General features: G+C 45.3%; 1 protein-coding gene across 2 annotated transcripts in view; it reads right to left on the bottom strand.

Moving 5' to 3' along the window:
- The window catches only part of PARN (poly(A)-specific ribonuclease), a 153,900-nt gene that overhangs the window by 94,543 nt on the left and 33,376 nt on the right, over positions 1–25,981 (bottom strand). For both annotated transcript variants that reach the window (XM_039233601.1, XM_039233602.1), the window contains exons 16-21: positions 25,098–25,173; positions 22,526–22,636; positions 22,127–22,196; positions 4,859–4,914; positions 3,659–3,745; positions 94–168 (exon numbers count right to left, since the gene is read on the bottom strand). In XM_039233601.1, coding sequence (XP_039089532.1) covers positions 94–168; positions 3,659–3,745; positions 4,859–4,914; positions 22,127–22,196; positions 22,526–22,636; positions 25,098–25,173 — 475 coding nt within the window. The remainder of the gene's footprint in view (positions 1–93; positions 169–3,658; positions 3,746–4,858; positions 4,915–22,126; positions 22,197–22,525; positions 22,637–25,097; positions 25,174–25,981) is intronic.

Raw genomic sequence — 25,981 nt, 5'->3', positions numbered from 1 at the left:
CAATGCTTGTGAACCAGAGGACTCAAGCCACAGCACAAGGAGGGCGAGCTCGCATTTTCATGCACATACAAAAACTAGACCCAAAGCACTCACCAATCTGTACTTGTTCGGGCTGGCTGAGAGAAACAAACGCTGATGTGTCATCGATCCAGGATATCTGAATGTTCCCTGTAACAGTGAAATAAAAGTAAAGGTAACGTGACCACTCAGATCGCTACCAGGCTGCATTTGCATCTCTGGTATACTTCACAATGTGTTCTTTTTTTTTTAAATTTTACCCATAGTTTTCATTTTTAATATTTATTTATTTTTGAGACAGAGAGAGAGAGAGAGCACGCACGAGTGGGAGCAGAGCAAGAGAGAGGGAGACAGAGAATCTGGAGCAGGCTCCAGGCTCCGAGCTGTCCGCACAGAGCCTGATGCAAAGCTTGAACTCACAAACTGTGAGATCATGACCTGAGCCTAAGTCAGACACTCAACCGACTGAGCCACCCAAATGCCTATTTTCATTTTAACTAAAAAAAAAAAAAGAGCCGTGTGACACTGGACAGATAGTCTCTCTGTGTTTCTGTGCTCATCGGATGATGATGATGATGCCACTTGCTGCATTAAGTATGTCACAAGAGACATAAGCTTTGAGAATTACACCTGAAAACATAAAATGAATCAATGTAGCAAGAAGTAAGAAAAATTCAGTGCTGATCTCAAGGTCAGGTAAAGAAAACAGGTAGCAGGTAGAAGAAGACAAAAGAAAAGGCGGCGTCAGAGAAAACCAAGACAGACTAACAGAGGCAAGAAAAAACTGAGAGCGGCAGAAAGCAGTCGAGTGAAACCTAGTGATGTCCACATGAAGACAGACAGACCCTCAAGCGAGGCTAACTACCTGCCGACAGACAGACGGAAGGAGGGCGCTGGGGAGAAGGGAGGAGGGGGGTGTGGGGCAGAAGCTGGAGAAAACTGAAGGTAAATTATTATTCTAACTATTCTGCTACTGTACTTCTCGAAAAGACACGGAAGACTGGAATTATCAAAACTGGGTAAACATCACTGGAATTTAGTAGTGAAAAAAAGTTTTAATTCCCACTAAAATTTTCAAAGGCTACAAATGCTGGCAAACTGCTTTGCCTCAGGTCGTAGGACAGAAGCTCACTTCCTGCTGCATAGCAAGGTGTCATAATGACTTCCTCAATTACAAAAGTCCCTTCTCTACTTTCTGTGTTTTAGATAAATAATAACAGTGAACATTTACTAAGCAGTTGTATGGTACAAACTCTGCTAAATGCCTTCCATGATTAGCTCATTTAGTCCTCGTGAAATTCTTAAATGTAGTAAGTGGCATCATCACCTCCAATGAGGACACAAAGACACAGAGAGACGATCTGTCCAGTATCACGCAGCTCATTTTTTTAAAATTTAAAATAAAAACTGGGGTGGGGCGCCTGGGTGGCTCAGTCGGTTAACCGTCTGACTTCAGCTCAGGTCATGATCTCAAGGTTCGTGGGTTCGAGCCCTGTGTCGGGCTCTGTGCTGGAAGCTAGCTCAGAGCCTGGAGCCTGCTTTGGATTCTGTGTCTCCCTCTCTCTCTGACCCTCCCCTGCTCTCACAGTCTCTCTCTCTCCCTCTCTCAGAAATAAACATTAAAAAAAAATTTTTTTAAATAAAAACAGGGGCACTTGGGTGGCTTATTCAGTTAGGTGTCTTAGGCTGAGGTCGTGATACCACAGTTCATGGGTTCAAGCCCCACATCGGTCTCCAAGATGGCAATGCAGAGCCTGCGTGGGATTCTCTCTCACCTTCTCTCTACCCCTCCCTTACCCGTGCTTTTTCTTTCTCTCTCAAGATAAATACTTAAAAAAAAAATGAGGGGGGCCTGGGTGGCTCAGTTGGTTGGGTGTCCGACTCTTGATTTTGGCTCAGGTCATGATCTCAGGGTTGATGGTTCAGGCCCTGAATCAGGCTCTGCACTGACAGCGTGGAGCCTGCTTGGGGTTCCCTCTCTCTCTCTTTCTCACTGTCCTTCCCCTGCTTATGCTCTCTCTCTCTCAAAATACCTAAGTACACTTTTTAAAAAAATGTTTAGAAAATGCTTAAAAAAAAAAAGAAAACAAAACTCTACTCAGAGCATTCTACTTAATTTACCCAATTAAAGGGTGACTAAATAGGGTAAGCACTTCACAATACGAGAAAGAACAGCAACATCAAAAGCTCTCAAAACAAATAGGCCATGAAACTCAATTGCATTTCCAGATCTGTATTTAAATTAAAAAGCAAGACAAGAATTTCAGAAGTCGTTGAGACCGGCTGCAAAGACTGGGGTAACTTTCCTGGAAATATACCTGTTTTCGCTTACTTTTCTAAAAACTAAGTCTGTAAAGTGTTTTACTTATAAAAGCTAATACATATATGCTTATTTTAGGAAATACAGAGAAGCATAAAAAAGCCTACTTCACCATCAGTGATGCCGCGCCTGGGTGGCTCAGTCAGTTCAGTGTCTGACTTTTGATTTCAACTCAGGTCATGATCCCAGGGTTGTGGGATCAAGCCCTGTGTTGGACCCACACGCTGAGCACGAAGCCTGCTTAAGATTCTCTCTTTCCATGAGCCCCATTTCAGGTAAGCTTGAGCCCTGCTTGGGGCAAGAGACATGAGCCCCACTTCTCTCTCTCTCTCTGCCCCTTGCTCATTTGCACCCTCTCTCCCTCTCCTAAAAAAAAAGAAAAAAAAAAAGATTCTCTCCCTCCCTCTGCCCCTCCCTGCTGTGCACTCTCTCTCTCTAAAAAAATAAAAAAGACACAAGACAAAACAGTTGGTGGTAATAGCATGAGGCTTCCTCTCAGTTGGACTTCTATACAAAGAATTAACAAAAAAAGTGATACAGGAATCCTACTTTGTACCTGCTTTTGACACTGAATGTTAAAATATACACACTTTACCATCTTTTAATAAACCCTTCAAATATTTCTTAAATGGCTACATACCAGCCTGTTGAAGAGGACACTAGCCCACTGAAAAGGTACATAAACATTAACAGACAGTCTTATGATTGGCCATTTAGATTTTGCGCTGCCTCTACTTTATCTAAAATTTCAAGAGAATAGCTTAAATAGTTCATTGGTTAAAACAAAGAGGCACTGCTGAAGACTCACTGTCAGAAGGGAATTTATAAACTCTCATGAGAAGACTGTTCACCTCCACCTATCACCTGCCCTGATAAAAAGGTGCCCTACCACAGACATAACTCATCTCTCGGTCCTCCTGAACATCTGCGTTCATCTGCTTGGATATTCAATGTCAAGGAGCCACTGCTTGCTTGCCCTTATGAAACAGATGTTCTGAGTTTAATCTTAAACATGATTTATCCTCAGCCTAGATTTATTTTCCATGGTCAGCACTAAGGGCAGTCACAGTAATAGTATCCTGCTTTCTGTGGATTAATAATAGCGCTCTTTTGTGGGGTGCTATTAAAAGTTCCTCAGGTCATATTACTACAAAGATAGCAATATATCAAACCCTGAAATACTCCATGAGTGAGATTAAACTCTTGCAGAGTAAAAGTCTTTCATGTCCAAGCTAAAGCTGTCATATACCTGTGGCCACCTGGATAGACCAAAAACAGAGCAAAATCCTGACCCTCCAGATATACCTGTGATTTACTTACCAAAGGCACTAAAAAGCTGGTAAAGGTCGCTGGTTTTCCATTCTTTGGGGAATGTCACATGGAGAACATGATCGCGTTTTGGTTGCACTAGGAGACAAGTTTTGGATAAAAGGTTGACAGCTGAAAAGTGAATGAACTCCCAGTGGTTCTTTAATTGAACTAACCCCAAGCGAACCTGAAGAACTGCTGTGAATGACTCGATTACCAAACAGCTCCTCAAAGTATTCTTTGGAATGCCACGACTCTGACACGCCACCCTCGACTCGGGCTCCGATACTTTATGGGACCCACAATAGTTTGAATCCTGACAATTCTATGCAGACCATACATAGGAATGCAGGAAGTTCCAATGAAAATTATTTAAAGGGGGGGAAAGGCTGCTCTGTTCCAGACACGTCACTAAATGTTTAACTCTCCTTTTAAGCTCGCTGTATGCACGTGAGGGTAACGCACCGCCCGCATCTGACGGGCTGAGCTGAAGCAGAGCAGTCCCAGGACTGACCCCTCTGGCTACTCATGACTAGAAACTGGGAACGAGGGTGCCGAGCGCGCAGAACTGCTGTGACAACGATACACCAAGACAGACTTACGATACGGAGTGCAACACCGATGCCCTCCGATCGTCACCCCCCTCTATATCCCTACGGCATGGATTAAGGCCCACAACTCAGGCTAGAAACAGAGCATCGGAAAAGAGTGGGAGGGTGAGGAGCATGAAGCAGAAAACTAATCTGAAGTAGCTGTAACCGCCTCCCAAATGGACTGGCCTCTCGAGGTTTTCAGTGAAAAGGGGGGAAAAAAAACAAAGCAAAAAACCCTACCCCATCAAAAAATAGACACACTCAAGTAAGTGGAAAAGAGGGAACGTGTGGTTCCTGACGCGGCTAACGCATCTCAAAGTTTATCATGTGCGCTTACGGGAAATTATGAACTTAGAGTTCTGAGTGAAAATGAAATAATGAAGAGAAGATATACATTTTTAAAAAATTCAACTCATGCATACTGGAAAATGTAACTCGAGAGATGAGTTAATCAAGACCCAAGGGTACCATTCCCTTAAGCATGCTATTCATATCGGCCACAAAATCACTGCCTATTTTTAAGTGAATAAAGCACTTTCTTCAGTAATCCTTTTCCTGTGAGCCCTTCCAGACCACACACTTAACTGTGCAGATGCGATGGGGAAACAAATTCACTTACAGTCTGGTCCTTCCAAGTTTAGATAGGGGATATCCATGACTCTCATAAGAAATAACCTACAAAAAGAAAAGAGAAACAGGTAATGGGCTAATTTCTATTGGAAACACGACATAGACATCTATTGAATTCTCTGGTAGACACTTCTTAAATGTATTCCTTCACTTCTAAAATCATTTTAAAAAGCTCTTACAGTTCACTTCAAAGATTTTTCTCTAGGACTAAATATCTATCATAAATAGGGGGAAAAAATCCACCAAGCTGCGGCATCCCCAACACCCACAACAGTCCCTGGTGTTCAGCAGCTGTTCAATAAATATGAAATTAGTGATCAGAGAGTCAAAAAAAAAAAAAAAGTCCTCTGCGGATCTGCTTGTTAGTCCAGGGAAACTGAGAGAAATTATAAAGGGAACTCCTATGACTGGTGTTTGGAGAGCTGAGAATGACAGCAAAGAAGTCTTTTTTTTTTTTTTTTTTTTTTTTTTTTTTACTGAATGGAAAGTCGCTGGATGAATACCAATCTTATTGGGTAAATTACACAGTGTGAAATAAGTAACCATCTCAGAAGCTCACGCCATTACTGTCATTTAAAACATATTAAAAGCACCAAGAGAAACACTCTGTGGTAAAGAAAGCAATCACACTGATATAAAACATAGAACAGGCATTTCACGTATACCTTCGAAAACAGATACAAAGGCACTTAAAAGAAAGCATACTTGTAAATTACAACTCTCAGTAATTCAATTTTTTTATTTGCAAGATTATGAACAAAATATCAGGCATCCGGTGGTTTGTAAGATGATTTTAATAAGCTTTACTAAGACGACAATACACGGTACATTTCTGGTGGAGACTGCATTATACAGCAAATTAAAAAGGCAATCCAAGAGCCCAACAAGCAATTAGTTTGGCTTCAGTGACCCACAATTAAGGCATATTATTACCAGGCATTCAAATGCCAAGCAAGGCATGGTCTAGTCTACAAATGGAACCATCAGCATGAGTAACACTGTTTGGTTAATGCCAGAAAAAAACGAAGCCATGGTACTCTGTGGTTTAAGAACTTGTTGCCTGGCCTACAATTTAATAAACCAAACCCTATGGCTAAGAAACCAATTTTATTTTTAGTTCACTAATTTAAGCTCGAGCATACTATTCTGGTTCTGGGGGCCATTTTTCGTTTTGTTTCTTTTAGTTTTTATTTATTTTGAGAGAGAAAGATAGAGAACATGGGCAGGGGACGGGCAGAGAGAAAGAGAGAGAGAGAGAGAGAGAGAGAGAGAGAATCCCAAGCAGGCTGTGTGCTGTCAGCATAGAGCCTGATGCAGGGCTTGAACTCACAAGCCATGAAATCATTACCCAAGCCAAAGTCAGATGCTTAACGGACTGAGCCACCCAGGCGCCCCAGGGAGCCGTTTTACCCAATTCGATCTATACCACCTGCTATCCGAGAGGACACTAACACACAAAGCACCTGACACAAAGGAGCTGGTCGCTGACGGCGGCTATTACTACTACCACCAACCAGAACCTATGGAGTTACTCCTGGGTGAGAAGGTTCAATATTTTTATGCTTCATAAAGTTTTCAATTTTCCATTTAGTCAATTTAGAGACAGTCCCCAAATTCTAAAAACCAAATAAAAAAAAAACAACCTTAATTTAAAAGTTAATGGAACATATCAAGCACCATACAGATAATTTAAATTTTTAACCCTGAATTCAACAGAAGAATAAAAGCTTGAATCAACATGTTCGTTGCTATAGTGTCAAACACCCCAAAAATCAAAAGCGACCTTAAGGGTCAATCATATGCTGGGCTGTCAGTAAATTATAGCTCATCTTCTCAAAAGAACATTAAACAATCCAAATTAACTACAAAAACATTTTTTAATGTTTATTTATTTTTCAGAGAGAGAGGGTGTGAGCAGGGGAGGGGCAGACAGAGAGGGAGACACAGAATCTGAAGCAGGCTCCAGGCTCTGGGCTGTCAGCACAGAGTCCAACACGACTTGAACCCACCATTGGTGAGATCATGACCTGAGCCAAAGCTGGACGCTTAACAGACTGAGCCACCCAGTCTGTTACTTTTTTAACTTTTTAAACTTACTATTACTATTACTTTTTAAACTTAAAAAAAAAGCCAAAGGCTAAGCAGAACTGAAAGGCCCAGAGGAAAGAACTAGAAGCTCTCCCAGACACCTGACTGAGAATGCCACTGAAATCAGTCCTATGCCCCGTCTTACCTGTTGTGGGGAGAGGGGTATAAAGTAAAACCACATGGCTGAACCTGAAATTGTTTGATTTCTTTTAAAAAATACTGTTTTGTTTCTAAAATCATGGGGCCTCACTAACACATTCAGAAAATCAACGGTCCCATGAATTATAATAAGAATTACACTTAAAAAGGAGACTTCCAGGGTGCCTGGAAGCCACTTTCAGTGGCTCAGTTGGTTAACCGTCCGACTTCGGCTCAGGTCATGATCTCACGGTTCGTGGGTTCGAACCCTGCGTCGGGCTCTGTGCTGACAGCTCAGAGCCTGGAGCCTGCTTCAGATTCTGTGTCTCCCTTTCTCTCTGACCCTCCCCTGCTCAAGCTGTCTCTCTCTCTCTCTCTCTCTCAGAAATAAATAAACATTTTAAAAAAAGGAGACTTCCCCTGATCGATCTCACCATGTGTTTCAAAACCCATTTTTGAAAGGTATCTTTTGTCACCCAGCATACAGGCTATTTGTTGTCTCGTATTTCATCTGATTTCGCCTCTGACTGAAGTAAGTAAAAATCTGTTCTTGGTGGCTAAAAGACTCAAAGATTTTTTTTAAGTTATCTTGTTTGCTTGCTCAACACTTTCACTGAATAGAAACCCTTTTCAAGTAAATTATTAATAGCGTTTCCCCCTCTTCCTCAATGTCTCTGTGTCTGGGCTTGAGAGTAAACGAACAGCCGCAAACCCTGCAAGAACACGCAAACCCACCACGTGTGTGACTTGGCCGACGGCACCTCTGGAGAAAGCCACGCAATTGGGAAACCGACCCTAAAACTGCAGCTGGGAGTCGGTGGAACCGGCCCAAAGTCAACTCCCCAGTGGCCCCCACACCGTGTGCCAGGCTGTCTGCAAGCCACCCCTCTGGTCATATCCCCACCCTTTTGAAGTAAAACATTACAACATTTCACTGTATGCTTGCCTCGTACAAACTGGCTGTCAAAAGGCCTACGCCTCCCGGAAATAATGTGACAAAATACTTCCCATTTGATCATCGGCTGGAGAGTGTTCGTTCTAACACACGAGGGAACGCACTGGGCAGGCGGAAATGCCGGCAAACCCGTAGGAGGGTGTGCCTTCGCCGTGAACTGTGCTGAACAATGCTCTTGCAGAAGGCCTTCAGAATCTGCAGCTATCAAGGACATTTGGGCCAACACTCGCACGAGACGGTCTTTCTATTTTCGTGAAGATTCAAGATGGCTGTAATTTAGTACAGCCCTGACAGGGCAGAAGTCTTGCCACATTCCTGCAGGCTTTCTCATGAAATGTTATTCTAGCACCTACTCTCTAAACGGGCTGACACTATTAACTCCATAAAACATTCAAATTAAAACTCTTATTTGGTACAATTGCCCATTTTACACCAAGATTCTATCCTAAGAAACTGTAAACTCAGGTTCACATTCTAGATGCCAAGAAACAAAGTTTACCCCTGTGGGCGTCTGTCAGATTTTTAGTGTTCTCCAGTGATTCATGATGCTGTTTATCTCGGCTTTCAAACACGTCCGTAAAGATAGATCCAAGAGTAAAGCACAGCAAATTCCAAGGCCTTTTGCTCATCAGACTAGGTAAGTACAGCTGAGCCTCCATAACAGGCTGCTCTGCACACTGCTTTTCTCTCTCCGGTTCCCACATGCTGCACGGCACTCACAAAAAGCCATCTGCCCGTATCCTTTGCAGACCAGGGCAGTATGACATTGTGACCTAGACTATGTGACGAGCCTTGTTAGTTACTGAAGTTCATTCCAGATATGAAACTTCTTAGGAGCCCAGAACCTTGAGTTCTTATCAGAATGAGGTTCCCCAGACCAGCAATGTCAGTACCGCCTGGGAACCTGGTAGAAAGGCAAATTCCCAGGCTCTACCTAACACCAACCGACTCAGAAGCTCTACAGACTGAGAATCAGCAAGTTAACAGGAAGAGTATGTTCAGTGTTGTGCTAATTGCCATTAATGATGATTCATTAATCAACTGGCATAAAAAGGACCAAGAAGCTGTGCCAACTGCTCCAAAAAGCATCAGTCGTAATGATTTGTGTGCATTAAATGAGTCTGGCTTAGAAAAACACAAAACCACCAAAACAAATACCAAGGAAGCAATGACACAAGTCTTCCACCACTCCCTGAGGTCCACTGTCACCAGCAACTAGCTTCTCTGCAAGAGCTAAACTGGGAGGACATTACTGCTGGCAACTGTTGTTCTCATTTTTAAGAAGAAAGGTGAAAAAGATCACTAATAGGACTCCCTTGCCGACACACGGCAAAAGCCCCCCCTGGTTCTATGAATTGGCCACAAATGGACACCTCTAGCGTCACACGTTAAACTTCAGCACTAATGCAGCACCGAAGACCGTCAAACACTTGGTGTGAGCAATATGCACAACACACGGAATCAGACACCTCTAACCTTATCGAAATTCTCTGACCTCACCAGCAAGTGTCAGACGCTGCCTCTGGCCACCACAAAGCATGCGAAGATGCTTGAAGAAGTACACGAAGATTAAAGGTTATTCTTTGATGACACAACAGCTTGCCTTGGACTGTGGCTTCTCTGAACCATTCTCTGGTTGTCCGGTGAATAAAAGGGATTTGCCAAACTCACGACAGTGTTAACCCATTTTATGTAGCAAAGCTCAAGGAAACAAAGACGGCAGGGGCACCCTGGGTGCTCAGTCGGTTAAGTGTCTGACTTCAGCTCAGATCACGATCTCAGGGTTTATGGGTTCTAGCCCCACATTTGCGCTTTGTGCTGACAGTTCAGAGCCTGAAGCCTGCTTTGGATTCTGTGTCTCCCACTCCCTCTGCCCCTTCCCCACTCACACTCGGTCTCTCTCTCAAAAATAAAGAGACATTAAAAATTTAAATAAAGGGGCGCCTGGGTGGCTCACTCGGTTAAGCGTCCAACTTCGGCTCAGGTCATGATCTCATGGTTTGTAAGTTTGAGCCCTGCGTTGGGCTCTGTGATGACAGCTCAGAGCCTGGAGCCTGCTTCGGATTCTGTGTCTCCCTCTCTGTATGCCCCTCCCCCAATCACACTCTCTCTCTCAAAAATAAACATTAAAAAAATTTTTTTTAATTAAAAAAAAAGAGCAACTGGCAAAAAATGGTCAGGCTCATCACAGTGTAGAGGACGTGCTGACTGACAAGACCCAACCACGAAAGTTAGGTTGTAAGGGGACCATGACACATCCACTCGATGAACCAATGAACACCACCTACGTGCCACTGGCCACTAGTTTTCATGTCTTTGGAAAATTCATTACTGTATTTTTTTAAGTTACAAAATTACAGAATAAATACCATCTCAATCAGTAAATGAATCATACTGATCTCAATTAGTAAATGAAATAGACACAGAAAACACACAGCTAGGACATGCACCGAAAAGAGGGAATTTTTTTCCTCTTTGGCTGGTGGAATCATGAGTGGGTATTTTGTGTTCCAACGAGACAAGAAAATATGAAGCACAAAGTGCCTGACCAGAAAGACAAAGTGTATTACTGTACGTTCAGCCTCCCCGCCCCTCTGGTGTCCGCAGGACAGGTGACAGGTAGGTAAGTGCCGGCCTCCTCAGACCAGCAGTGAGGGCGCAGGTTTCCCAGGTGTGCTGGCTTACCTCTGGCCACCACGGGAGCAGAGATGGGACTCAGGCCCAAAGCTTCTGGCTACTAGCTCTACACTGAGGCCTGCCTCCCCTGCCTCTGCTGGGCACCCCTCCCACATTTCACTTTTTTTTTTTTTTAATGTTTTATTTATTTCTAGGAGAGAGAGAGAGACAGCATGAGCAGGGGAGGGTCAGAGAGAGGGAGTCACAGACTGAAACAGGCTCCAGGCTCTGAGCTGGCAGTCAGCACAGAGCCCGACGCGGGGCTCGAACCCACGAACCGCGAGATCATGACCTAAGCGAAAGTCGGACGCTTAACTGACTAAGCCACCCAGGCACCCCCCACATTTCACTTTTAATCGAAGCTGTTTCGAAAGGCCCCATGTCCAATGGTGAGGCAGAAACAAACAGGAAGAAGTCATGTTTTGAGTCTTCAGTCCCTACTCAAGCCCCAGGTGAAGCAAGAGCTTGAGACACAAGTCCCCAGAAACATTTTTTTGGTAATGCTCTAAGGGCTGATTAAATTACAGCCAGGCCCAGTCACATGAAACGAGGCTGCCGTTTGAGCAAGAGCTGGGGGGAGGCTGAAATTTCAAGGCAATGGGAAGGACAGGCCGCAAGGAAAGCCAGGCTGTCACAAACGGAAAGGACAATCTTTCAGGGCGCCTGGGTAGCTCAGCTGGTTAAGCATCTGACTCTTGGTTTTGGCTCAAGCCATGATCTCATGGTTCTAACTCAGGTCATGATCTCAGGGTTCATGGGTTCAGAGCCCTGTGTCACGTTCTGTGCTGACAGTGTGGAGCCTGCTTGGGATTCTCTCTCTCCCTCCCCCCCCCCCCACCCTCTCTGCCCTTCCCCTGCTCACACACACTTTCTTTCAAAATAAATAAATAAAGTAATCTTAAAAGAAAAGGACAATCTCCCCATGTCTGCAGTGCAGACAGAGCTGCTACGGTGGGCTGCCCGGGCCTCGGGCGCCCCCCACCCCCAACCCCCTCACTGTGATCACCCTCAGGAAAACCAGTGAATCGGCACATCGAGCCTGGGAGACCTGCAGGTGCCTGAATACAAGAGTCTACCTTCGGTGACGTGAGAGTTGCACACGTAACCGCCAGGTCTGAATGATCTGGAAGGATCTCTAATGTTACAGCAGGTCTGAATAAAGGCCAACAGTGTTTGTCTGATCTCCTCCCCTGACAAAAAGAAAACCTTTAGCCCCCAAACTCTTCCCTCTTCTTCCTAGAAACGCAGGATTTCATTCGATGAGTTAAAAATTTATATTTGCCCAACCGCTTTCTTCCCGACTCTGCTTCTGTTCCTAAAAAGCTTTGTCTCAAAAAAGAGATTTCCAAGTAAAACTGTATTCCCCTCACACCACTTAAGACTGGGGTACAGAGATGGGGAGTAAAATCTAATCTCCACACAATGTGAGCAGTGAATTAGTTTGAGGCTCGCCCCACATCCCGAGCCTTCCAAAGGAAAATTGCAACCTTTAACGGCTGCCAGCCCTTCTGTACTTGCAAATGGGCTCGGTATTTCCTTCAGGGCACAGCGGTAAAAGCACTTCATAAGAACCTTGTACGCAAGGGCTCATCATTATACGTATTTATGTGCTATAAAAAACTAATTTTATCATCCAGGGTAGGAAGCATGCAGACATCTCTCACAAAACAAGCTCATTTATTTTGCTCGCTAAAGCTCTTGTGTAAAATAGGAAGACATCCACTAGCTAGAAGGGACTGGCTGGGGCATCAGTTATTTTAATTTCACTCGGGCGCGAGGCACCCAGTGCTCAATCTATAGTCACTTGATATTTTGACAAATAGAGCGTTACCCGACATCTGTCCTGAAGCCAATTCACGGCCTTTCTTAAACAAATACAGCACTAGAAACAAGGAGAGGAGGGGAGAGAAAGAAAACCAGCAGCTCATGTGAAGAGTCCCCACCAAATGAACCGGAGCAAATCACGTCAAATGAAAACGTTAAACTAAGCATTATGCAAAGGTGACGTGTGCGCTGCCTGCGGAATGGCGGACTGTAAAAGTCACAGGAAACTAGCCCTGTGCAACCCAGGGGTCAAAGTCAACATCTTGTATGATCACTGCTCAGGCCAAACACCAAGAGAAAAGGAAATCCTTCACAGATACTAGCACCATCTCCTGGGAAAACGGGCAGGTGAACCACCACAGAACTCTCTTTAGAAACCGCGTGATGTGGAGGAAGAAACTATTCTTGGTCGAGGACAGACCTGGGTTGTCCCTGACTCTGCCACTTCTGACACCCTTGGCAGAAAGCCTTAGCTCTAAAATGCGGACATTACTGGGCGGCCTGGAGTTGGGAGGGGGGGGGGGAGGGGACAGTCAGTTGAGCATCCGATTTTGGCTCGGGTCATGATCTCAGGGTTGTAAGATCTAGTCCCGCATGGGGCTCCAGGTTGGGTGTGGAGCCTGCTTAAGAGTCTCTCCCTCTCTCTGTGTCTCTGTCTCTCTCTTCTCCTCCCTCCTTTTTTCCCTCCCTCCACTCATCCCCCACTTACAAGTTTGTTCTAAATAAATTAATTAAAAAAATAAAACGGGGACATTATTGGAGCACCTGGCTGGTTCAGTCATCAGAGCACGTGACCCTTAACCTTGGGGTTGTTGAGTTTGAGCCCTACTTTGGGTGGAAAGATTACTTAAAAATAAGAACTCAATGGGGCGCCTGGGTAGCTCAGTCGGTTGAACGTCCGACTGCGGCTCAGGTCATGGTCTCGCAATTCTTGAGTTCAAGCCCCACATCAGGCTCTGTGGTGACAGCTCAGAGCCTGGAAACTGCTTCAGATTCTGCGTCTCCCTCTCTCTCTGCCCTTCCCCTGTTCGTGCTCTATCTCTTTCTCTCTCAAAAATAAATAAACATTAAAAAAATTTTTTTTAAATAAGAACTCAAGGGGCACCTGGGTGGCTCATTCGGTTAAGCATCCGACTTCAGCTCAGGTTGTGATCTCATGGTCCGTGAGTTTGAGCCCCGCGTTGGGCTCTGTGCTGACAGCTCAGGGCCTGGAGCCTGCTTCAGATTCTGTGTCTCCCTCTCTCTCTGCCCCTTCCCCACTCACACTCTGTCTCTAAAAATGAACAAATATTAAAAGCTTAAATAAAAAAACTTAAAATGGGAACATTACTATTTACCTCTGAGGGTTGCTGGCAGCAATTACGGTAAATATGGATAAATGATGTAGGGAACTCACTAAAGCATAGACAGTGTACAATGGAGAAGGTTTGGGGGTAGCCAGTACCAGATATTCAGTATTACACTGGTGACCCTTGAATTGTATGAATGAAATGTTACATAATCTTAGAAGTAACTATTGCCTGGTTTTTCCTCCCCAAAGCAGGGCGAAGAATACCTAAGAATGCTGCCTTTACTACTAACAGCCTACAGTGGGCTGAATGGTGGTCTCTAAACAGATACGTGCACATTTAATCCCGGTACCCATCAATGTGGCCTTATTTGGAAAAACAGTTCTGGCAGATGTAATTAATAATTGCTAAGGCTCGTGAAAACATTATCCTGGACTAGTACCCAAGTCAATTCTTGGAGATTCTATCCTAGTAACTTGGGGAACCAAAAGTGAAGCGAACGTGACCCAGGTTAAAATAAAGGGCTTTGGGGGCATGTGGGTGGCTCAGTCGGTTAAGTGTCTGACTCCTACTTTCAGCTCAGGTCATGATTTCCCAGTTCAAGGGATCGAGCCCCAAGTTGGGCTCTGCACTAACAGCACGTAGCCTCCCTGGGATTCTCTCTCTCCCTCCCTCTTGCTCTGCCCCTTCTCTCACTTGTACATGTGCTCTCTTTCTAAATTAATAAACATTTTTTATAAATTAAAATTTAATAAACAAAGGACTTTGGTTAAAGTATGTGAAGATAAAATATATCCTGTGTGCTGGGGTAAAATACATTCTGGAAGCTAGGGAGAAACGGGCTCTAATCCTTCTGGGATCTGGGAGGCTGCTCTGAGCATCTGCAATGCTGTGATTTTACTACTCATGGTGCCAGACTCCAAGATTTGCACAAACTGGAGAAGGTTGAAAATGGACTTTTTAAAAGTTTTTTTTTTAACTTTATTTAAATAATCTCTATACCCAACAGGGGCCTCAAACTCATGACCCCAAGATCAAGCATCACATGCTCTTCTGACTGAACCATCCAGATGCCCCCCAGATTCCATTTTTTTAAGTTTATTTATTTATTTTGAGAGAGAGAGAGAGAGAGTGCAAGCAGGCAAGGGGCAGAGGGAGAGGAGACGGCGAGAATCCAGCAGGCTGTGCACTGCCAGCACGAAGCCCGATGTGGGGCTTGAACCCACAAACCGTGGGATCATGACCCAAGCCGAAGCCAGATGCTTAAGCCACTGCACCACCCAGGCACCCCTGGACTCCTACTTCTTGGCTCTCTATGACTACAGGCAATCCCCACAACAGCACCACGGTCCCTTCTACTCAGTTCGGAGCAGGTGGTGGGCTCTACTCCCTATCCCCAGCACAAAACCATTTCTGGAAGAAGCTGAGGGGCAGAGAACACGACCCCTCGAGGCCAGCAGCACCGCGAATATAAAATTAAAGGACAGCCACTACCATGTTCTTGGGAAAGCCAGCCCATCAGACATGAAGGGTCCCACAGTCACCACTGCCACTGTCGGCCTCCATCTGCCTCCCTGACCTCCGCGGCGCCACTGTCACCAGGGGCTGCCGCAGCGAGAAACACCCTGGCAGCCAAGCTGCTCTGGGTGGCAGACGAACGGAGGACACGTGTGCCTTGCACAGCTGCCTCGCGGCCTCATAAGGCTCCACCCCCACGAGAGGGACCTGCACACGGCAGAGTCCCTGGTTCCCACTCAGCCCAGCCTCGCAGCCAGACCTCTTTCACGACAACGCAGGCCCGTTAGGCCATGTCTTCCAAGGGCCCCAGGCTGGCGTCCCCCGGAGAACGGCTCCCACGGGCACCGTGCACCTCCGCCTCTTCCCTCCCTGCGACGCCGAGACTGCCACCCAGGAAGATTCAGCGAAGCACACTCAGCCTGCCTGCTCTCCCGGCCACGGTCCCCGCGACCAGGAGAAACGAGAATCTCGTCCCCTTCCTGGACGTTCACTTCGGTCAAAGTCACAGCACCAGCTGCACTCGGTGCGCCCATGACAGGCCACGCGCCACGCCGATAGGCCTCGTCGACGCCACCCTGCCACCGCTGCGGGCCAACCCGACCGGGTGGACGTTTATCATCTCCGTTTCCCAGACGTGGAACCCAGCACTCAAAGGACGAGTGTCGCGCCGCCATGGCATGGGGCCCGGCCCGGTATGCACACGACGCTGCACCCACCCACGTATCTCGAGGCCCGTGTGCCTAAGAAGTGACTGGAACAGAAGACAGCAAACAAATAGAAAAGAAAAATGCTCCAGGTGTTTGCAAAAGATCATTTGTTCTAACAGATTAAAATCTCATGGAAGTGATCAGTTGTTCAAAAAGGGAACAGCTCACGAAAAGGACAAAATGTATAGAGACAGAAAAGTAGATTAGAGGTTCCCAGGAGCTGCCAGAGAGGTGGGGATGGGGAGGTATTGCTTAATGGTTACAGAGTTGCTATTTGGCATGAGGGAAAAGCTCTGGACGCGGACGTGGAGAATGATGATGGTAGCACCATACTGTGAACATCCTGAGTGCCACTGCACTGTACACTTACAAATGTTTGAAAATGGCAAATCGGATGTTACACATACTCTGTCATAGTTTTAAAAATGTAGGGGCACCTGGGTGGCTCAGTCAGTTAAGCATCCAACTTCAGCTCCGGTCACAATCTTGCGGTTTGTGGGTTCGAGCCCCGCATCAGGCTCTATGCTAACAGCTCAGAGCCTGGAGCCTGTTTCAGATCCTGTCTCTCTCTCTCTCTCTCTTCCCCTCCCCTGCTCGCACTCTGTCTCTATCTCTCTCTCAAAAATAAATATTTTTTTAAAAAAAGTAATAATGTCATATGCCCCAAGCCATTCAACTGTACACTTTATTTGCTTCTTTTTTAATGTTTAGTTTTGAGAGAGGAAGAGAGAGCATGAGCAGGAGAGGGGCGGGGGGTGGGGGGGAGGGAAGAGAGGATCTGAAGCAGTCTCTGTGCTGACAGCACAGAGCCCAACGCGGGGCTCAAACTCATGAACCATGATCTCACAACCTGAGCCAAAGTCAGATGCTCAACCGACTGAGCCACGCAGGCGCCCCGGATTGTACACTTTAAACGGGTGAATTGTATGGTATGTGAATTTATGTCCCAATAAAGCTGTTAAAAAAATAAAAAGAAACAGCTTGCCCCACATCACTAAGTAAATGCTATTTCTTTCCTCTCCTCTCCCAGTAAAAATCCATACCTAGGAAGGCTACGCGGCAGCAAGAGTGAGAAACCACCACATGCAGCAAAGGACAAAAACAACAAGGAAAAAAAGAAAACACATTCGGATCTTCTCCCTGGACACCACTTAGAAAGCACCCTTTCCTCTTCGCCTCCCTGTTGTGATCAAGGCTCATAACTGAACAGAAAGTCCCGCTTCCAGGGTGTGTGCAGCCCAAGATGGCAGGGCGTCTTCTACGAAAGCCAAACAGCCCTGTGTGTGCCCTGGGCAACTGGTATGAGAAGCGATCCCCCAGGTGTCAGTGTCCTCGCGGCAGCACAGCAGCGCCAGGCTGACCGGGGGCCACGAGGTGCCAGCCGCTGTCTGTTGCACATACATTCTCTCATTCTACCCCCACTACAGCCCTATCAAATGAGTAGGAATGTTCTCTGTGGACAGACGAGGAAGCTGAGGCACAGAGGGCATATGTAACCTGCCCAAGATGGCACAGGTAAGAAATGGGACTGGGATTCAAACCCAGGTACCTGACCCCATGGACCGCAAGAGCACTGTGCTACTCCCCGAGACCCCAAAGGGCAGCAATTCTATTGGAGGAGTTAAACAAGCAATTTAACATCTGAAATGCAAACCGAACCAATTATGCAGACTGCTGTGACAGCTCCAGCCACGGGTAACGCCATACTCACAGCACAAACCGTTGTTGTAACTCTCACTTACGGTGGGACGGCAGAAGTCTCGCGGTAGGAAAATCACTGTAATGCTTGTAACGACAAGACTTAATTTAGACTCAAACACTCAGTAAAGACACAAATGACCTGGGGCGCCTGGGTGGCTCAGTCTGTTAAGCCTCCGACTTTGGCTTGGGTCATGATCTCACAGTTCGTGGGTTCGAGCCCCACGTCGGGCTCTGTGCTGACAGCCAGCTCAGAGCCTGGGGTCTGTTTCAGATTCTGTGTCTCCCTTTCTCTCTGACCCTCCCCTGGTCATGCTGTCTCTCTCTCATCCCTTTAGCCAGGATGTTAAAAACCAACAGCCAACATGGGGAATCAAAACAGAGTAGGCTCATTCTCCTGTTATTCCAGCACCTTCTGGGTGAGGGAGGGTACCAGCAGGAAAAGGATAAACAATCACCTGGCAGGTGACTGGGTACCACGCTCGAGAGATAAGCAGGCTCCGCACTCCCAGGCAGTCGGACCCTTGGACAACTCACGAGGGACCCGGCACGCCATGCTGCCGGGCATGAACGGCACTTGCCGGCAACCGGGGCAATGTCATCTCAGGAAGTCCTAGATTTCTAGAGGAATCCTGTTCCTATTCAGGACACTTGTATCAAGAATAAGACGGTCATCCTCTACAGCAAATTGCAGGCAATTCTTCCCTTTTGATGCCCTTACTTCCAGAGGTTAGCCAAAATAAGAGACTTGCTCATTTCCTTCCTCCTTCTAAGAAACGAGGTAAATAGAAAATAACCTTCCCAGAAACCTTGAGAAAAGGAGATCCATGCGAGTTCACCGTGCCTTGCAGACACGGATGACTGTTAATAAAATATAAGGCAAAAGCTTGATTTCGTGCCTTCTGTCGTATGAAAGAAAGTGAAAGCAAAGAGTATTTTTAGCTCTTTCCAGCCTAAAAGGATTTGACCAAAGGAGCTTCTCAAAGTCTGGTTTTCCATGCACTGATCAAAACTGACCAAGGTTCTAGAAGGAGGTAAATCACTCCCTGCCCAGACAGCCTACAACATAAACGAAAGCCACACTCCACACAGCCAGTCATCAGAGGTGCTGATGTGGACTGCCACTGCTCAACTCCTTTATGACTCTCCTTCAGATGCCAACAAAGGAAGGAGAAATATAGGAGGTGCCTGGGCCACGAAAGAGACAAAATGGCAGCACGCCAAATCCGCCCAGGATGTTCTTCTAGACAAATATGGTTCGGAAAGCCCTCACACTTGGTTCCGTCTCCGCAGACCTCTCCAACACCAGCTGTCTCGGGGAGTTCTCGAAAGCTCTCAATAAAACCTTCCCAAAAAGGCAGAACTAATGCAGCTAAATGTTAATTCAGAATGATGAAGAAATAGGTGGTTTACTTCCTCCTCAAGGTTTACTTTTTAAACATGAATCTGGCGAGAGAGGATCAAAACGTTCTCTGCATATGTAGGCAGTTTGATTTCTACCCAAATTTATGGGAGGACTATGTAATATTTGGTTAAGCTCACGTTGAGAAAAGCCCAGTGCCAAACAAATAAACTCTCAGAAAAATTTACAGATTTTTCTAAAATCAACCACTTGAGGGAATGCTAATGGCCATTTCTGGATGTTTCTCTACAAGGATATCTTGAAAAAAATGACAAAATCAAGGTTAATGCCATAAATCAAACCTGCATGGAAGTTAAGAATGAGGTCATTATTAATACAAGAAAGAGACATCAAAAGAAAGCAAATGCTTTTCCTGCTTTCTCAATGGGTTGAGGAGGGTGACCACATTCCATAATGTATGTAAATACCACGTCACCACATTGTACGCCTGAAACTAATACAACGTTGTGTATCAATTATTTTTCAAAGAAAAAAGAATTGATGACTGTACTTGACAAAACTATTCCAATATACGATAAAAATAGTCCTGTTCTGCATTTCAAATCCTGCTGGACTTTTTTCCTTCAAAGATGAAGAAACTGTTCTTCCTTTCCAGATGGGGGGAAAAAAATGGAGCAAAAAACCAAGAATTTTCAGCGCATTATCACAGGATGATTCCTGAATCTTCAACTATTTTTGGTATGCAGCTAGGTTTCTGGGGGAAAAAAACAATGAATGAACATTCCAATTTAAAATGAAACTGTCCTTGGGTGCTTAGGTGTCTCAGTAGTTAAACATCTGACTTCGGCTCAAGTCATGACCTCACAGTTCATGACAGCAAGCCCCGAATCAGGCTCTGTGCTGACAGCTGACAGCATGGAGCCTGCTTATAATTCTCTCTCCCCGCTTCTCTCTGCCCCTCCCCCACTCTCGCATAGCACACGCAGGCTCTCTCTCAAAATAAACAAACATTTTTAAACAAATACTGATTTAAAAAATTATATTACAAAATGAGTAAGGGGCGCCTGGGTGGCTTAGTCGGCTAAGCATCCGACTTTTGCTTAGGTCATGATCTCGCCGTTCGTGGGTTTGAGCCCCACGTCGGGCTCTGTGCTGACTGCCAGCTCAGAGCCTGGAGCCTGTTTCAGTCTGTAACTCCCTCTCTCTCTGACCCTCCCCTGCTCACGCTGTCTCTCTCTCTCCTAGAAATAAAACGTTGAAAAAAAAAAATGAGTAAACAGGTCCTAGCTGAAAAATATCATTGAACAATGAACTTAACATCCTGCACATAAAAATACAAGGAATAGTCAGGATCCAAACAATATTTAGGGTCCCCTGCACATTCCGCAGTCTCTGACATAAGCTGCCCTTTCAAAGATTTACAAAGATAAACACAGCCCCCAAAATAGAGGTTAAGAGCACAGAATAGCCTGTTTCTCCCATAAGGGCTTGGATAGACAGCAAGGGCTCAACTGTTAACAGAATCAATTTTCCATGAAAAAAGAAATTAAACTCTGTACACTTAGCATGATGCACATGGAGTAATGTACAGAACTGGTGAATCACTGTATTTTCCACCTGAAACTAACATGACACTTTATGTTAACTCTACTGGAAATAAAATTTAAAACTTAATAAAAAACTTCAACTTGATTTTCAGTATATACTGCATTGCTTCCCATTAGTCTCTGAAAGACATTCTGACAGTCAAACACATTAGAGGGGCAGCCGGGTGGCTCAGTCGATTGAGCATCTGACTCCTGATTTTGGCTCAGGTCATGATCTCACAGTCGTGGCACTGAGCCCTGCGTCGGGCTCCACACGCTGAGTGTGGAGCCCACTTTAGATTTTTTTTCTCCTTCTGCCCTTCCTGCCGCTCCCACCTCCCACCATTTTCTCTCTAAAAAAAAAAAAAAAAAAAAATTTACCTCTGAACTTCCACATAAAAGATTTAAAAATAAGAAGCCACAGTGTGATAAGATTTACTAACTCAGACTGCACAAATCCCAAAGCCGCTAGCATCCAGGTGTTTGGAATTAACACCTGTCTCTGCAGCGCGTCATCTAAATACAAGCTCCGCGACACTAGTATTTGTACAAACAACCAAAGGAGACAGCATTCTTGCTGACGGAACTGTAAAGAACTGCATACAATGTAAGGAAATGATGTAACCAACCCAACACTCAAGCAGTTCTTTCTCCCAGGCGGAATGACCGATGTGGGCTGCCTCATTCTGTCTGGCTCACCCAGAATCTCCTAGAATAAATCCTATTAAGAGAGCGGGGGTAAAGAAGGCTTAGGGCTCTGGCGATGGCCCAACTGTGGCCGGCCCGAGGTTCACATCCATAACTTTAGTCTCAACGGTGCCAAGAAAGCACAAGCCACACTCTGAAGTCATCATCTCAAGAGTCTTTGAAAATGCTCTGAACTTCGACGTCTCCCTAAATCACATCGACTCCTTCCAACCGTGAGTACACGAGCAGGCTTCTTCATTGAATCCATTCAGATGAAAGCTCGGGATAAATGACAATCAAGCCTTCTCCATAGATTATCTTTTGTATAACCAACATCTTCTTAGAATTTTAATGAGATAATACTAAAAGTATAAATAATAACCTCATGGGTAAAGTATGTTGGCAGTGTTAGGTCCAACTGTGTACACACACACACACATGCACGCACACACACAGACGTACACACTCTCTCGTGTAGAGTCTCCCTTATAGGTAATTCAAATGCCAAAACCACCAGTTTTTTGCCTTGGAAGAAATGCACTATCTTTGGCAGTGTTTTCTTTCTTTCTTTTTAAACCAATAAATCATTTCCCAGAAGGTCAATTTCTGTTTCCAAAAAACATGTGAGTCACTAGAGATGAGAAACCCTTTATCTAAAAATGACTCCAGCTCCCAAGCACCCCTGACAGCAGTGAGAGAACGTGGGCCTTGGGGCTCTGATTACTTACTTGTTAAAAAAAGGTTCAATGAGTTTTGATCTGGCAGACACGTGAATTTTTGGAGGGCTAAGAAAAGAACCTAATGAAGAAAAGAAGCAGAGTATTACACACAGTCAAGGAGACGGAGCCCGAAAGTTCAGATGACCGTCTATGTAGATCAAGTGTGCAGTTCAGAAGGGTCAGAAGCACTCATGAGGGCCGAGCGCCAAGCATCACACCAGTTAGGTGTCAAAGGGTCTTCCTAGTGCACTCGCCACACCCTGCCCCGAGCCCCTCTGCTCTGGCCTCCGACCCTCCCACTTCTACCTGGGCAAGCGGGCCCCATGCAGAGGACAGACAGGCCAGAAGCCCACCTCCTCCCCTGCCCCCAAACTCAGCGTGTCTGGTGGAAGCAGCCACAGCGAGTACCTAGGTAGTTGGCCATGGCGATGAAGCACAGCCCCGTGATATATGCATCATAGCCTGCCTCGTGGAGCTGCTCGGCAGCCGTGTCGTAACTCGGAAAACCTTCTGCACTTTCTAGAGGGAAAAAAGAACAAAGGGTTTGCCCAAGGACATCACAAATCACGAAGACTGGTAGGCACGCTGCCCTACCAAATCCAAACAATGCTGGTATGTGCTGGAGAAATAGCCCAGACAAGCAGGGAAAGGCTATCTGCTTCTTAATTCCCTGCACAGGAGACCTTGCAATATGAGAAAAAAGGGTTACTGAAAATGAGGGCTTGGGGCTAGAAGATGCCTCAGTTACACCCCCAGAGACCAGCCACAGGCTCCTCACTGCACACGGGCGGGTGCTATTTACAATCATGCACAACTTGCTCTATGACAGTGATCTGTCTTCTGCCTGCTTTCTGAGGTCACTAGGAACTTCTTCCCTGATGATATAGAGACATAATGGGTATTTCGGTCACGACTAAGAGCATGGATTTGTGCATTCCATTGTCTGAGTTTAAATCTTTGTTCCACCATTTATGTGCAATGTGATCTTAGGCAGGTCGCTTCACCCCCGGACCTCTACTTTGGCAGGATGGAGATGAAAACCTCCCACGTTAGGCTTTTGTGAGGATCAAATGAGCTAATGTCAGTAAAGCTCTCACATAGTGCCTGGGACAAGGTAAATGCTCTGTAACTGTTACCCATCAATACCCCAGATAACCCTGCTAAAAGGCAAAAGGCGCTAATTGACATTGGCAGCTTGGCTCAGCACTGCCATCTGCCACATCTCCAAACGTACGATCTAAAGATGGAGGCACAACTAACTCCCAAACTAGATCAGAACGTGCTATGATGCTGCCCGCGGAGGGGCGTGCAGGTGGCTCAGTCGATCGAGCGTGGGACTTCTGCTCAGGTCATGATGTCACAGCTCGTGAGTTCCAGCTCCTCATCGGGCTCTGTGCTGATAGCTCTCTCTCTCTCTCTCAAAAATAAATAAAACATTAAAAAACATTCTTAAAAAAATGCTGCCCATGGAACATGGGACCACTTCTTAGGAGAGACCATTTTATATGATTCTTACATCACACTGATACACACAGATGCTGAGTGCAGTGTCTGGGAAGACTGACCTGCTTTAGAGTAAACCCTCTGCCATGTGCCAGAATATTACATGGAAAGAATAAGATAAAACTATAACTCTTTAAAAATGTTTTTAAAAAGCTGTAACTCATAAATATTTCCCAGTACCATTCTGGAAATGAGTATCAAAATGTTACAACAAAATCAAAAGCATGAATGGGAATTAACAAAAAGACTGTGATTGTTTTTTTTTTTTAATTTTTTTAATGCGTATTTATTTTTGAGAGAGAGAGACAGAGCATAGCGGGGGAGGGGCAGTAAGGGAAGGAGACACAGAATCTGAAACAGGTTCCAGGCTCTGAGCTGTCAGCCCAGAGCCCGACATGGAGCTTGAACTCACAAACCATGAGATCATGATCTGAGCCAAAGCCAGAGGCTTAACGGACTGAGTCACCCAGGGTCCCCTAGATTGTGACTGTTCTTAAGTCAACATAAGGGTCTATAAGCAAGAATTTTTTTAACTTATGTATTAAATATTACACTTTAAGCTTAAAAAAAAAAAAAAGTCTGTTAACATGATAGCCAAGTAAGTAAGAGCTTCTACTCTACCATCAGCTGAAACACACATTTCCAAAATCAATGATTTCCATCACAGTGTTAGACAAAAAAGGTCTAGGCTTTCTTCCCTCACCCTCCCTCCTTTTCTTAATTCCTTTTTTGGACTATTACCCAAGAAGGGAAGCAAATGGCTATAATCTTGGCTGCTTTAGTACCTTCCATTGTCAATTTCTGAACCATTAGCCCAATTATCAATGTATTCAGAAGTTTGCAGGCTACAGCTAATGGAATGCTAATTACGGTATCAGCAGCAAAATGAGGCAAACAGGAGGGAACACGTGGCAGGTTCGCCACACACCTGGGTGGTGGCCACGACCAGACATGGCAAAACATCTCTGCCCTGAGAAACGTTCCTCCCTACTTCTGGCGTTCCTTGCTGCTGCCCTTCCATTGCTTGGCCACCACTGATGGGGGTGGGTGGGGGGGAACTCTTTCCTCATCTCTCAACCCAGTTTTGGTCTTCCCTGAGACAAAAATTGTCTTTCCCTTTGACCCCTGAGTTTAATCACCAACTCTTTGTCTCTGCTTAAACAATGTGCCACAGAAAAGATAGATACATCAAGTTTTGGGAGAATTCCAAGCATTAGGAAATAAAAGCCCTGAAACTTTAACTGCTAAATTTCTCAATGAATGGGCTACCCAACTGGATTAACATAAATTAGGTGTAGGATTATGAGACCACCTTTATTCAGAAAGCGTTAAGTCAGCACAGGGCAGGAGCAGGTCTGCTCAGCCAGAATCCGTACGTGTGCACGGTGGCTTCCAGAGCAGCTTCTTCCTTCTGCGATGTACATCAGTCATGATCGCAAGGGCTCTGGGCACTATCGGGATCACTTTATATTCTTACCAACTTTAGGTGGGTTGAAAGGTGTCTCTTTTAACCGCTTTTCCAATTCTGCAAGAGATGTGTTGTTAATGATATCCTGCAAAGCAGAAAGTGGAGGTTTACGTATGAGCGTAAATCATCTCAGTGTAACTTCCAGCAGAGATTCACTGAATATCAGAACCAAAAATCAAGAAATGATAAAAAGAAACACACAAAACAACCCAGTATCTAGTACTGCCCCCTTGTGTTCTCTGAAGAAACACAGGCGTCCTCATTCATTCAACGTGAAAGGCGTCAAGTGTCATTTTCCCCATGCGGAAAGCATCACCACATGAAAGGTTGCCAAGACATGTTAAATACCTACAGAACTTGGGCCAGAAACCTAAACAGTTCTGGCATTCATTTCACTCAGTTGTATAAAGTCACTTTACAAAACAGCAAATGATTGATTATACTTTTACGTGAATTTTTCTGGTCAAGAAATATAACCAAAATACATAAAATCAGGAAAATAATGAAGTGTAACCTATTCATGTGTAACCTATTCAGAAATGCATTACACACACACACACACACATTTTTAGAAGGCTCATTGCCCAACATGAGGCCTGAACTCACAGCCCCGAGATCAAGAGTCGCATGCTCTACTGACTGAGCCAGCCAAGCGCACTCCCCCCAAAAAACACATTATATATTTTAACATCAAAAACATTTATAGGGGTGCGTGGGTGGCTCAGTCAGTTAAGCGTCCGACTTCAGCTCAAGTCATGATCTCACGGTTTGTGGGTTCAAGCCCCATGTTGGGCTCTGTGCTGACAGCTAGCTCAGAGCCTGGAGCCTGCCTTCAAATTCTGTGTCTCCCTTTCTCTGACCCTCCCCTCCCCATGCTGTCTCTATCTCTCTCT

Source organism: Hyaena hyaena, unplaced genomic scaffold, assembly GCF_003009895.1.
Source record: "Hyaena hyaena isolate Hyena2069 unplaced genomic scaffold, ASM300989v1 scaffold_76, whole genome shotgun sequence".
Classification (NCBI taxonomy): domain Eukaryota; kingdom Metazoa; phylum Chordata; class Mammalia; order Carnivora; family Hyaenidae; genus Hyaena; species Hyaena hyaena.
Note: the sequence above shows the minus strand (reverse complement) of the source record. Positions and strands in the feature narration are given on the sequence as shown.